The sequence below is a fragment of the Paramormyrops kingsleyae genome, chromosome 13 (assembly GCF_048594095.1).
Source record: "Paramormyrops kingsleyae isolate MSU_618 chromosome 13, PKINGS_0.4, whole genome shotgun sequence".
In the NCBI taxonomy this organism is placed as follows: Eukaryota; Metazoa; Chordata; class Actinopteri; order Osteoglossiformes; family Mormyridae; genus Paramormyrops; species Paramormyrops kingsleyae.
The window spans coordinates 30,632,874-30,644,385 of record NC_132809.1 but is presented as its reverse complement, the minus strand read 5'-3'; the positions used below and the strand labels follow the sequence as shown (position 1 = coordinate 30,644,385).

The 11,512-nt window shown below is 47.2% G+C and overlaps 2 protein-coding genes across 6 annotated transcripts in view; one reads left to right on the top strand and one right to left on the bottom strand.

Annotated features, from left to right (window-relative positions):
- Nucleotides 1–11,512, top strand: part of sf3b3 (splicing factor 3b, subunit 3) — a 47,020-nt gene that overhangs the window by 14,190 nt on the left and 21,318 nt on the right. The window contains exon 1 of one of the 5 annotated variants that reach the window (XM_023827160.2): nucleotides 11,310–11,395. The exons of 3 other annotated variants lie outside the window; for them this stretch is intronic. The gene's annotated coding sequence lies outside the window, so the exon portion shown is untranslated. Of the gene's footprint in view, nucleotides 1–11,309; nucleotides 11,396–11,512 lie in introns of those variants that run through there. One more of the 5 variants, XM_023827159.2, reaches the window with a different exon arrangement.
- On the bottom strand, nucleotides 3,427–11,344 carry cog4 (component of oligomeric golgi complex 4). The gene is made up of 19 exons (XM_023827163.2): nucleotides 11,165–11,344; nucleotides 10,945–11,027; nucleotides 10,664–10,778; nucleotides 10,385–10,559; nucleotides 9,817–10,010; nucleotides 9,590–9,695; nucleotides 9,290–9,447; nucleotides 9,138–9,196; nucleotides 8,888–9,021; nucleotides 8,684–8,802; nucleotides 7,461–7,627; nucleotides 7,216–7,381; nucleotides 6,461–6,523; nucleotides 6,054–6,173; nucleotides 5,776–5,868; nucleotides 5,583–5,666; nucleotides 5,329–5,430; nucleotides 4,789–4,917; nucleotides 3,427–3,997 (listed from the first exon to the last, which is right to left on the bottom strand). The coding sequence occupies exons 1-19, from the start codon at nucleotides 11,342–11,344 to the stop codon at nucleotides 3,863–3,865; spliced, it is 2,382 nt and encodes a 793-aa protein (XP_023682931.2). The 3' UTR covers nucleotides 3,427–3,862.

Sequence of the window (11,512 nt, the reverse complement as noted above, 5' to 3'; positions counted from 1 at the left end):
TTACTACAACCCCCGGAACCCCCCCCCCCCCAAAACTCAGCATGGATCTGAGGTTTGTGGTCTAGCCATACAGATGCGATAACTCGCAGCTGCCTCGGCAACTGGACGAGGCCGAGGTCTGTAAGCAGTCAATAATGACTTGTCATCGATGTCAAGGCGCAAAATAATCCGGTTTAAAAAGATCCCTCAGATAGGAACGTGCAAGTTAATATATAACAAATGGGTTATATAGGGGGAAAGGGGTAATCACAATTCAATCACAATTATGCGTTTTAATTATACGCCTGCGCATTTTATGCAATATAGTGTATAGAAAAGAATATATAGAACACAATAATAGATTAAACATAAAATATACGGATCTGTTGATAAAAACATCTAAAATGATTAAATATACGAACAACGGGTTTTAAACCTATAAATCTGTAAATCGGTTCACTTTGTATATAGTCCCAATCGTTGACAGAATATGTGCATCCGATAAGGGACGTGCGTCAGTCGAGGATCTTCCAGCAAGTAGATCCAGTAACTGACATTAGGTATTTCTGTCGTCGATCGCTATTTAATATATTTAGTTGGAACGATTCATGTTCTTTGCTCGTAGGTAATACAGCAGGACGCTTAGCTGGACTTGACTAGTTTGTGGTCTTAATCATCAGTTTCTCACTTTCCCTGTAAATTTATTGTGAAAGTAATATGCTGCTATATGGACACCGACATTCATGGAGAAGGCAATGTAGGTGTTATTTTTTATGATGAAACGGTGGGAGTCTCAAATGTGAAATGTTGTCCTTGTACCATAATAGTTTTCTGGGATGTAATCTTTAGCAGAAGGCACCAATTAAGCACAGATCTTAAATGCAGCTCTGCGGGTGCAAAGCCGCGCCGGTCTGCAGTCTCAGACGTAACCCATAATCATGAAAAGCCTATATTTATGATGACTGTCATGCAAATACTATTGTATCCGACATCCCGCTGTTAGTGACCGCAACATGTATTGATGTCCACAAGAGATTTGTTCTCACCATTTTCGCCTCATCATCCAGATTCTAAATAATATTAAATTCTTGTATATGTAACTTGTGAATATTAACAGTATGAACTCTTTAAAAGTGTACTATGTTGTGGACAAAAATGAGGGAAGTTGGTTCTGGAAGATGATGTGGTACTTGCACAAGTTAATTTGCAAATCACTTTTAAAATTCTTAAACGTGGCCCATAATAATTGTCATACTATAGTTTTGAATGTCTAAGTTAAATATTTTACATGTATTAGCCGAGTGTAGTTATAGCAGTGTTGCCTCACAGCTCTGGGATTCTGTTCTGGCTTCTTGTGCAGAGTTTGGTAGAGGGTTTAGAAAATGGATGGATAGTATTAGTAAAGGCTATGCATGTACATCCAGTGACCGCCTCATTGAGTATGTCTGTGTAGTACCAGGAAGGGCTCCCCTCTTGTCTTCAGAACCACTTCAGGTTTGGATGAGTTGTTAATTCAGAGATATCTTAATGCACACCACTGTGCACTCAGCTGTTATTACTGGACTGGTGTCCTTCCAGTTAGCTTAATGAGCCTGGCCATTATCATCTGACTTCAGTTATTTGTGGGGCATTTTCAGCTACAGAACTGCCACTGGCTGGATGTTTTTTTTTGCTTATGGCGTCATTCGCTGTAAACTCCAGGAACAGTAGTGAACCTCTTCACCTCGTATACATGCTGTTTGTATTCAGGCGCAGCAACGCGATTGGCTGTTTGGGCAGAATTAGCTGGCTGTTTGCGTTAAACAAGCAGCGTACCAGACAAACTGGCTACTAAGTGTGTATAATATTCAGTTCAATATTTATGTGTTCTCTAACAAATCCCTGGGCAGAACAGACTGCAGATATTAAAAGCCTTCAAGTATCATTAAATTTCACATTTTGAATTTGAATTTAGTGATCAGTGGTCATTGTTGACACACCACAGTACACAGTGCACAACAACGAAATGTGTCCTCTGCATAAGAACATAAGAAATTTACAAACAAGAGGAGGCCATTCGGCCCATCAAGCTCATTTGGGGAGAACTTAACTAATAGGTCAGAGTTGTTAAAATCATATCTAGCTCTGATTTAAAGGAACCCATGGTTTTAGCTTGCACTACACAACCAGGAAGACTATTCCATACTCTAACTACACGCTTTGTAAAGAAGTGCTTCCTCCAATTCATTTTAAAATGTCCGCTAATTTCCACTTATGGCCACAAGTTCTAGTATTTAAACTAATATTGAAATAGCCATTTGGCTGAACAGCATCCAGACCTGTTAGAATCTTATATACCTGGATCATGTCCCCCCTTAGTCTCCTTTGCTCGAGGCTAAACAGATTCAGCTCAGCTAACCTCTCCTCATCAGACATTCCTCTAAGACCAGGAATCATTCCCGTAGCCCTCCGTTGCACCCTTTCCAAGGCAGCAATGTCCTTCTTAAGGTATGGTGACCAAACCTGCACACAATATTCTAGGTGGGGTCTTACCAAGGAATTGTATAATCATAGCATCACCTCCCTTGACTTTAACTCCAAACACCTAGAGATGTAACCCAACATCCTATTGGCCTTTTTTATTGCTTCCCCACACCGGTGAGAGTGGGACATGGATGCATCAACATACACACCAAGGTCTTTCTCATAATCAGCTACCTTTATTTCAGTGGAACCCATAAAATATCTGTACTTTATATTTCTGCTCCCTGCATGGAGTACCTTACATTTATCTATGTTAAATTTCATCTGCCAAGTATCAGCCCAGTCGCTAATTAAATCCAGATCCCGTTGTAGCCTCTCTGCTGCTAGATCAGTATCTGCTACACCACCCACCTTGGTGTTGTCTGCAAATTTAACCAGTTTACTGTATGTATTGGTGTCAATATCATTAATGCAAATTAGGAACAATAACCATTAAGCCACCATTGCCCAAAAAAAGATTTGGGTGACTATATACTGCTGATTTGATTTTTCTTAACCACCAGATCCACATCTCTATATTTCAAACTGCTTTTGCTCAGACAATCTGCAATCAGCCTAAAGTTGTGCACTAATTTCTCCTCTGACCTAAAGCTTGCTCTTGCAGCAACTTTTAGTGTGCTGCTTATGAAAATACAGCAAAATGCCCACACACACACTCACCATATTCTATGTTCTTAATATATTCAAAGGGGGGGAAAAAACACATATTAATTATATAACTGTTTATAATCTATGTCCATCTGTGATACAGTTGATGGCGTGAGTCCAGTCCAAGTTCCAGTACAGGCTCTGTCTCACTGGTTGTTGCAGTATTGCTGGTCCAGTTGGGCTCAACAGATCCAAGTTTTCGCTGTCTGCCCTCCTAAGATGCTGGGTTACCATGCCAACACCACACCCTCCCCCATCTTAGTGTGTGGGAACACATTAGAATACAATAGTGATACTTTATTATCATCATCATCACCATTATTATTATTAATAATCCACACGAGGAAATTGTTTCTTTACCTATTCCATCTTGCACCCTATGAGACACACAGATGCATACAGGTGACAGCCAGTGTCTGACACCCCTGTCGAAATTGGGGAGTTTAGGGTCTTGCTCAAGGGCCTGAGGGCAGCATCAGGCTGCCAGGCACAGGATTCAAACTGCTGAGTCATACACTGCCTCTCTGCAGCCTCCGCACCAAGGCGCCGTCAACCAAGCCCTGCGATTCCTCCTGGGATGATCGCGGATGTTCTCCGGAGGAACAGGCCACGAGTTTGTGTTTGTGTGTGATGGGCTAAGAGCGTCTCGGTCCACTACAGCAGGAGACAGCGAGTCACGGGGTCCCGGTGCAGCGGTGGGAGCCATTTATTCCTACAGCCGCAGTCGCTTTATGTCTTCGCTGCGGAAGTCGATGCGCAACGCCAGCACCTGTCTGACCTCCGCTGGGGTCAGACGCCAAGTCAGAGGGCCCGAGTTTGGGCCCCAGTAGTCCAGGATCTCGGTCACCTGGTGGGTGGAAGCACAGAGACAGGACGCGTAAGCAGCAGGCCACTCTGTGTCCTGATTGGTGAAAATACAGATGAGGTCACATCCGAAGATCCACCAGGTGAAATTAAGGTGCTGTCCTCCCTGAATAGGATCGTTTCAGTCATAATCTTTATCTATAACCATTTACCACCAGAGACTGTCCATGAGACTTAGAAACAATGGTTTCTTATTGAAATCCCATGGGTGTCCCTGCCGTAGTAAACCTGGAGTAAGGTACTTATATGGCCAGTAATTTGCAATGTGCAGAAATGTATGAAATGTCATCCTGAAGCATGAGTCATGCAACTGTATTGAAAATTATATATATATATATCCATGTGCTGTTAAAGTAATTGGTTTCACTTAATCTTTTATTGCTCCAGTGTTCTTTTGCATCAGACAAGCTACACCAAACCTGCTACTGATACAGTGTGGAACAGACCACAAGGCCGTAAAGATTTCCCCTGGCAGCTATGTGGTGAGTGAGTTACGCACCACAAGGGGGCAGCGTGCATCACTGGGCCCGGGAGAAGGGCAGGGGTGTAACTTTACACCGGATTTTTCCACAGTCTCAGCCACGCACCTTCTTCGGGAACGGCATAAACCGCTTCCCTCTGCCATTATGGGATTTTCCCATCACAACCACAGCCCATCATAGCTCAGGCTCAGAGGCACAAAAAGGATGAAATATTGCTGCAATTAAATACTCATGATGCAATAAGTGATGCTCTAAGCCGACGTGTGGCGGGAGAGGGAGCTTGGAGAGGTACCCGCTCCAGATTGAGGATCGTGCCCATCTGGGTGAGACGGGCAAACTTGTCTCGGATGGTCCAAGTGGTGACGGTGGTCAGGTATGCCACCAGGGAACGGAGCTCCTTATCAAACTGAAGCCCACCCAGCTGGAATAGATTGGGGGGGGGGGGGGGGGGAGTGAAATCAAATCATTCTCAGAGACAATTAATTCCCTCAAGAGCAGCCTACTAAGAGTCAGTCAGATGCCTGCAGATCTTCAGTATCTCATTAATTCAAAACCATTCTGTGTTCACTTCAAATAAAGCAGGCCATCACTGCCCTGCCTCTGCAGACCACAGCCTGTGTATAATCTGTCCCACCCGAGGTCATAACTCCCTGGTATAATGAGCAGGATAAATCCTTCTTTACTCTGAGAGAATGCTGATGGCCCATGCACTCCCCAGGGAGCAGGCCGGCTCCTGCTGTCCTCTGAGTCACTCAGCACTGCCCCTGGCTCCCTGCCAGAGGGCGACGGTGGCGTCCCCTCGTGGTACGACCGGCTGTGACTGGGCTCTCACCCTGCTGAAGGTGCACTTGAATACAGTCTTCTCCAGTTCCAGGGAGATCAGGCTGGTCATCAGGCCGGTGAGTGTGTCGTAGATAACTGGAGAGAGACCGGCCTGGGGGATGGGTTGAGGGTGGAGAGAGAAGTTGGGGTTCATTGATCTCACAGCCTCCTTTGGTTGCTGTCAGAGGACCCACCATCTACAGATTGTCTTCCATCATGACAGTATCGCTATGGCAACGAGCCGGCATCCAAGGTTGGCGTTACCTTGAACTCGGCCATCAGCTGCTCCAGGTTGACGATGAACTGCTGAACCCAGGGGTCGTTAGCCTCGTACTCATTAAACTCCTCCTGCAGAAGGAACACCGGGTGGGCCCAGCCCGTTATCGCACGCCGGGCCGGCGGCTGCAGATTGGCACGCGCGCGAAAAAAAGGCACTGAGCCAACATGGCCGACCTACCTCCTCGATGTTGTGAGAGACGGACAGGAAGTTGCTGATCCAGGGTTTGACCTGGGGTTTAATGGCCGTGCTGTTCAACTCTGTGAGACCCTCCTGCACCAAACACCCCCCCCGCCAACAAGTTAGACACACTACACCAGAACTTTCAGAATTTTTTTTTTCTTTTTAGAACATCCCATCTGTAAGAGGCTAGTGATAGGTAACTGGTGCTAGTGGGGTTAATCCAGGCAGCGACTGACAGTGTGCAGTAATCAGGCCACCAGGGGGTGCTCTCTCACCTGCAGCAGATCTTTGAACTTGCTGGATGTGCTGACGAGGTCCGACAGGCAGCTGTCGATCTTGGCCTGCGCCTGCTCCCCCGAGCCGAACCCCTGGCTGAACAGCTTGGCGCAGTCGTTCTGGGACAGAGGACGACAAACCTCTGTTCTCACATCTTGTCAGCAGATGGCGTTAGAGTGCACAGGCTTCCAATTGGTCAGCCCAGCTCATCCCTGGCATCACGCTGAAATCTCCTGACGTTCACTCCCTAAATCCCTTACAAAATGGCCATGATACGCTGAATGGCAGCTCGATAATGGTTAGGAGTTTCAGCTACTGGGGCAAAAACATGTCTAATCTGCAAGACATCTGAAAAGCATGTTTCTCCAGGAAGTAACAGGTGCTGGCGGGGGGGCGGGGTTCACACCTCCAGGTTCTTCTTCAGGGTGATGATGTTCTCGCTGCACACCTCTACGTTATTCAGAGTCACCTGCCAGACAGAGAGGTACCACAAGTAAGGGCTCATGCACAACAAGCTGTGCTTGTTTTAAAACGCATGCTGCAGAGTGCATTTAATATAATAGTGATACTTTATTAATCCCAGTGGGCAAATTCTTTTCACTTTACTCCATCTTGCTCTCCGTGAGACGCAAATGCAGTTAAGAGCAAGCTTGGGAGTCACAGAGCAGGGGCAGCGGAGCTGGGGGCTAAGGACCTTGCTCAAGGGTCCATGGACATGTGACCATTCTGCCAGGGTTCGAACCGGCGACCTTCCGGTCACAGGCACAGAGGCTGGGCCCGCTGAGCCGCATGCATACTGCACAGCACGCGTGCATCAACCCGCTCATTCGACAGTCACAACACGTCTGGCTTGCAGGTTTGTACCTACAGACATTAGTTCTATGTTTACAAGCCAAAAAAGCATTTATCATAGAACTACTATGTTTTTATAGTTTCTGTTAAATTTTTAATTTTGTTCTATGTCTGGAATTTAAAGTAACATTAGTTAGAATTTAAGATTATAATACAGCAATGGCTGGTTATAGAAAATTTATCAAGACTTGAGACTTCAACAGCGCTGTGGGGAAAGGCAGGTATATTCAGAATATCTGTTTAATGGGCAGTAAAAAGGAGGATGTGGTTAAGGGTGAGCTGCGGAGCCGGGGGTCTGCAGGCGCCCACCAGGAAGGAGGCCTTCGCATCTTCAGCGCTCTCGATGCCCAGCGTGTTGAACTTGCCCTGCTGCAGGCTGCTGTGCATGAGGCTGACGGCGCTGCTCACGCCGCGCTGGATGTCCTGCAGGGTGGTGGCGGGGAAGCCCTGCCGCAGCTTGTTGTACAGAACCTCCCTGCAAGGAAGGAGGTGCATTAGAGCCGGCGGCGGCGGGCTTTGGAGAGGAGGCAGAGGAGCGCAGCGGGGCGGCGTACCTGAAGTCCGTCTCCAGCACGGAGGTGGCGTGGTTGATCATGGCGCACAGACAGTCAATGCTGGAGCTGGACAGGGCTCTGCTGATGCACTTCTTCACGATGTAGAAACTGTCATCCACCATGCTGGAGGTCAGCTGACCCTTCTCGTACGTGTCCATGGCAACGGCCTGCAGAGCGAGGAACAGGGGTGTGGCCGGCGTGGAGCTGCACTGAATTACTGAGCAGAAATGGGGGCTTAGAAGCAGAGTAGAGAAAAAAATTCCAGATCCTTCTAGGGTTTTCTCTGCTCTGTCTGCTTCCCCCAGTGTTCCCGTTCATGGGGAGAGCAGTACCTCTATACACTATATGTGTTGTCCAGTGCCGCCAGTTTTGAGACTGACATTTCTCGCGCACGGCTCAAAACTCTGGCCTGAATTTTGCAGAAGGTTAAAAAGGAATATGAATTATAAATGAAGTGAAATTAATTCATTGTTAAGCTTTATGTCACTCAAATGGGGTAAATGCTGTAGGAAAGAATAAGTGCAGACTCAGGTAAGAGATTCGCCCCATTAACAGCAGCCCATATGCTCATCTCGACCTTCCCCCTCAGCAAGCTCAAGGCAGACAGACGCCAGGCCAGTAGGGGGCGCTGTGATTAAGTAAAATGTCTGCCAGTATTAATGGGTTTAGATTAGCCTTGTCAGCCAGGTCCTCAGAGACCCCCAGATGGGCCACGTTTTTGCTCCTTCCCAGTTCATGATCAGCAGTCTACATTTTTTCACCGGGGGGGTGGTGGTCTTGATGAAAGTGGAACCCAAATAACTAGACGTGTAGCAGGTCGGCTTTAACCTTTTGCTTTTTGGCTGCTGATTGACGTTCTGAATGTACCCCATGAGTCAGGATGGGATTCTGCTGTGTTCTTCCTCCTGACTGTAAAGCCCTAATATCTAGCAATCTATTACCTAATAATTCTATGCCACAAACTCCCTGTGAACCAGCCCTGGTTTTATCAATCCCTGACTTTCTTTCAGCTAAAACTTGTCATCACATATTTGATCACAAATTGGTTTCAGAGAAACAATGTTTCACGGTGGTCATGTGACATGGTACACGTTTGTGCACATGTATCCTTATATGGGGAGATGACAAATAACTGCAGTGTTTTGCACCATCAAAACACTTAATTGCTGATGACGCCTCCTATCGTCTGCCCAGTGTCCGGCGCTGCCGCCAGGGGGCGCTACCTTGTTGACAGTCTCCCTCATGTAGTACTCCTCCATGGGGATGTAGTATCCAATCAGCTCCTGCATGTTCCGGCTCAGCAGGCAGTGCTTCAGCAGCTTCTCCAGGCCCTGCTGGTGCTCTGGGCCAAGCAGTGAGAGGAACACCGTGAGCGCCGGGCCAGCGGGCCACGCCAGGGCCCGTCACACGCCACCTCGCCCCGTTACCTTGCATGGTACTCTTGGGCGCGGTGGCGTCCCCGACCTCGAAGTCGGCTGAGATCCGTCGCCGCAGAAAGCGCAGGTACAGTTCAGCCCGGGAGTTCATCACCGTGACCTCCAGCAAGACGGGGTCCAGCTCCCTGGAGAGACGTGTGCAAAAATGAAGGGCAGGGAACCAGTGATTGGGGGGAGGGGGGGTGCAAAGCTGACAGCCGCCAGAAGTGAGGATTAATGAAGGACAGGGTGGCACTCTGACCTGGGCTCGATCTTCTCAGTAGACATGCTTCTGATCATGCTGTTCTGGACAATCTGGAACTGCAGGAGTGACAGGATTTTTTCAGTCTCACAGGCTTTCAGGGTCGGTTCTGAGGATTAGATGTGTCGTTTTCACATGTGCTGAGGCCACACCTTGTTGTGATAGTCTCGCTGCTGGATGAACTTGTCCACGATCTTCTCAGCCTGCCGGTCACACTCCACCTGCAGGTGTCGGATCAGCGTGTACAGGCGGCCCGGTCCGTAATAGGTTTCTACGATGGGCTGGTGGGTTTCTATGATCCGTGCGATACCTGGTGCACATGGAGAGAGGGGCAGTCAAGGGCATGTTTAATTGGCTGCAAAAAAAAAAAATCACAACAGATGACCAGTGTCATTGTGAATGATTAGCAGTGTCAACGGTCAACACAAGCCTACTCTCCTCTAACATCTTACCTTCCAGCAGCAGAGTGAGAGTGTCAGCAAACATTAACCCTGCTCTCCGTTCACCCAGGTCTCCTCCTAAGGCCAGAAGCAGGTTCTCCTCTGCTTTACTGGCTAGCTGAAGGTGGAGAGATGACAAAATCATGAACTCTCACCCATCAGAGCACAGCATTCCACATGAAGACAACCAGAAAGACAAATGCAAGTCCATGGTTTTTCTAACAATGACAGGTACCTACCTGTGTGCAGAGGTACTGGGCAAAGCGGGCCAGCCCCTCATCATGGAGGCCCAACAGAGGGAAGATCTTGAAGAACCTCTCAACCTGGGCCAGGTCCCCTGCAGTGATTGCCTGATCTAAACGTTCCTTGACCAGGGTCTTCAGGCGCTGCTCTGCTTCCTGGAGAAGAGCAAGACTAGCGTCCACAGCACTGCCTGATGAGAAATGTAGCATGAGAATGGGAGACACACTGATTAATTACAGAATTATAAACACTGCATCTTACACAATGAAACTGTATTGGATAAGCTGTTATGAAAGATGGATGGATGATATAAAGTATTGGCAACTGGAAAAAAATGTCATTATTTTCAGTGCTTCTCCAAATTAGTTACTTCCAGCAGCTAATGATGCCAAAATAGTTTGTCTAAGATGCTGTTTTCGCATCCCAGTCCTGGGGGACCTACACACAGCTGATATTTTTGCTCCCTCCCAGCTGCAAAGGACTTGTTTGAGAAACACTGTTCTATGGGATTTTCGGCTCCTGTCATAGGTTTTATGCAACAAAAAAAAGCATTTAAAGGCTCACTCTCTCCCCCTTGGCGACTCAGCTCAATGACCGACTGGTCCAGGGAAAGGTATCGGTGCACATGTGCGGCCGCCTGCTCATAGTCCTCATTCCGCAGCGCTGTCTGCACACCATCCGTGCAGAACTTCAAATCCAGGATGTCATCAGCGCGCTGGATGGCCTGATACAGACGGTTCTACCAGGGTTGGGGAACAGAAACAGTGAGCATTTTACCTTCTGCTGAAATTTATTGTATAGTGCTGTGTTCATGCTCAACGTGTGAACGTCCAGGTACATTACCTTTGCAAGATCCAGTTGCCGCACTTTGCTGCTCACGTTCTCAGCCAGGCTGCAGGTGAAGGTGATCATTCCAGAAAGCTGGCTGGCATCACCCTCTATCAGTTGCAAGTTAGGCCTGAGAGACACATTTGTGAAGACGTGTGGGAGATCAGGTGAACTAAAAGGAATCTGGACAGTCAAACAGTGCTCCACTATGAAAGAGCAGGAAAGTGAGCAAAAACTCAGCTAGCTGCATAATCCATCACTACTACTGCCTGCCACCTTCACAAACAACAACTTACCCCATCCTCTGCAGAGCAAGCATCTTGGTCTCAATGTTACCCTGTTGACTGACCAGCGACTCAAGCTCGGACTCCACCTGTTTCTAGATAAAATGGAAATAAAACTAAATTTATATTTCAATAACTATGTCCGTTGCAAATACAGAACACAGACACCCCTTGACTGTCTGAACTTACAGCTACCGCACATCTTTTACATTATATTTTTATGAATACTCACTTCTTCATCACAGAGCTGTTGGTATACTCGCTCCAAATCATCCAACTCGGTCAGGTTTTCGATGGTTTCGCGGCTTATGGCGGATAAGCCCGACGACCCGCTTCGCTTTTTCGCCACAGACTCCGACATATTTACCCATACAAACATAAGACACGTCACTTCCGTCACAAGCTCCTGCATAGGGTTTCATGATAACGACACCAGTGCGGAAGCCATCGAGTAACATCTCAAGTAAGTAATTAGAATATGAAGTGTGTTCGTCAACTTAATATGAAGAGCGTATTTAATTCATAATTAATAAATGATATTTATTTGTCGATTAATTCATACGGATCATTTTCTTTAATT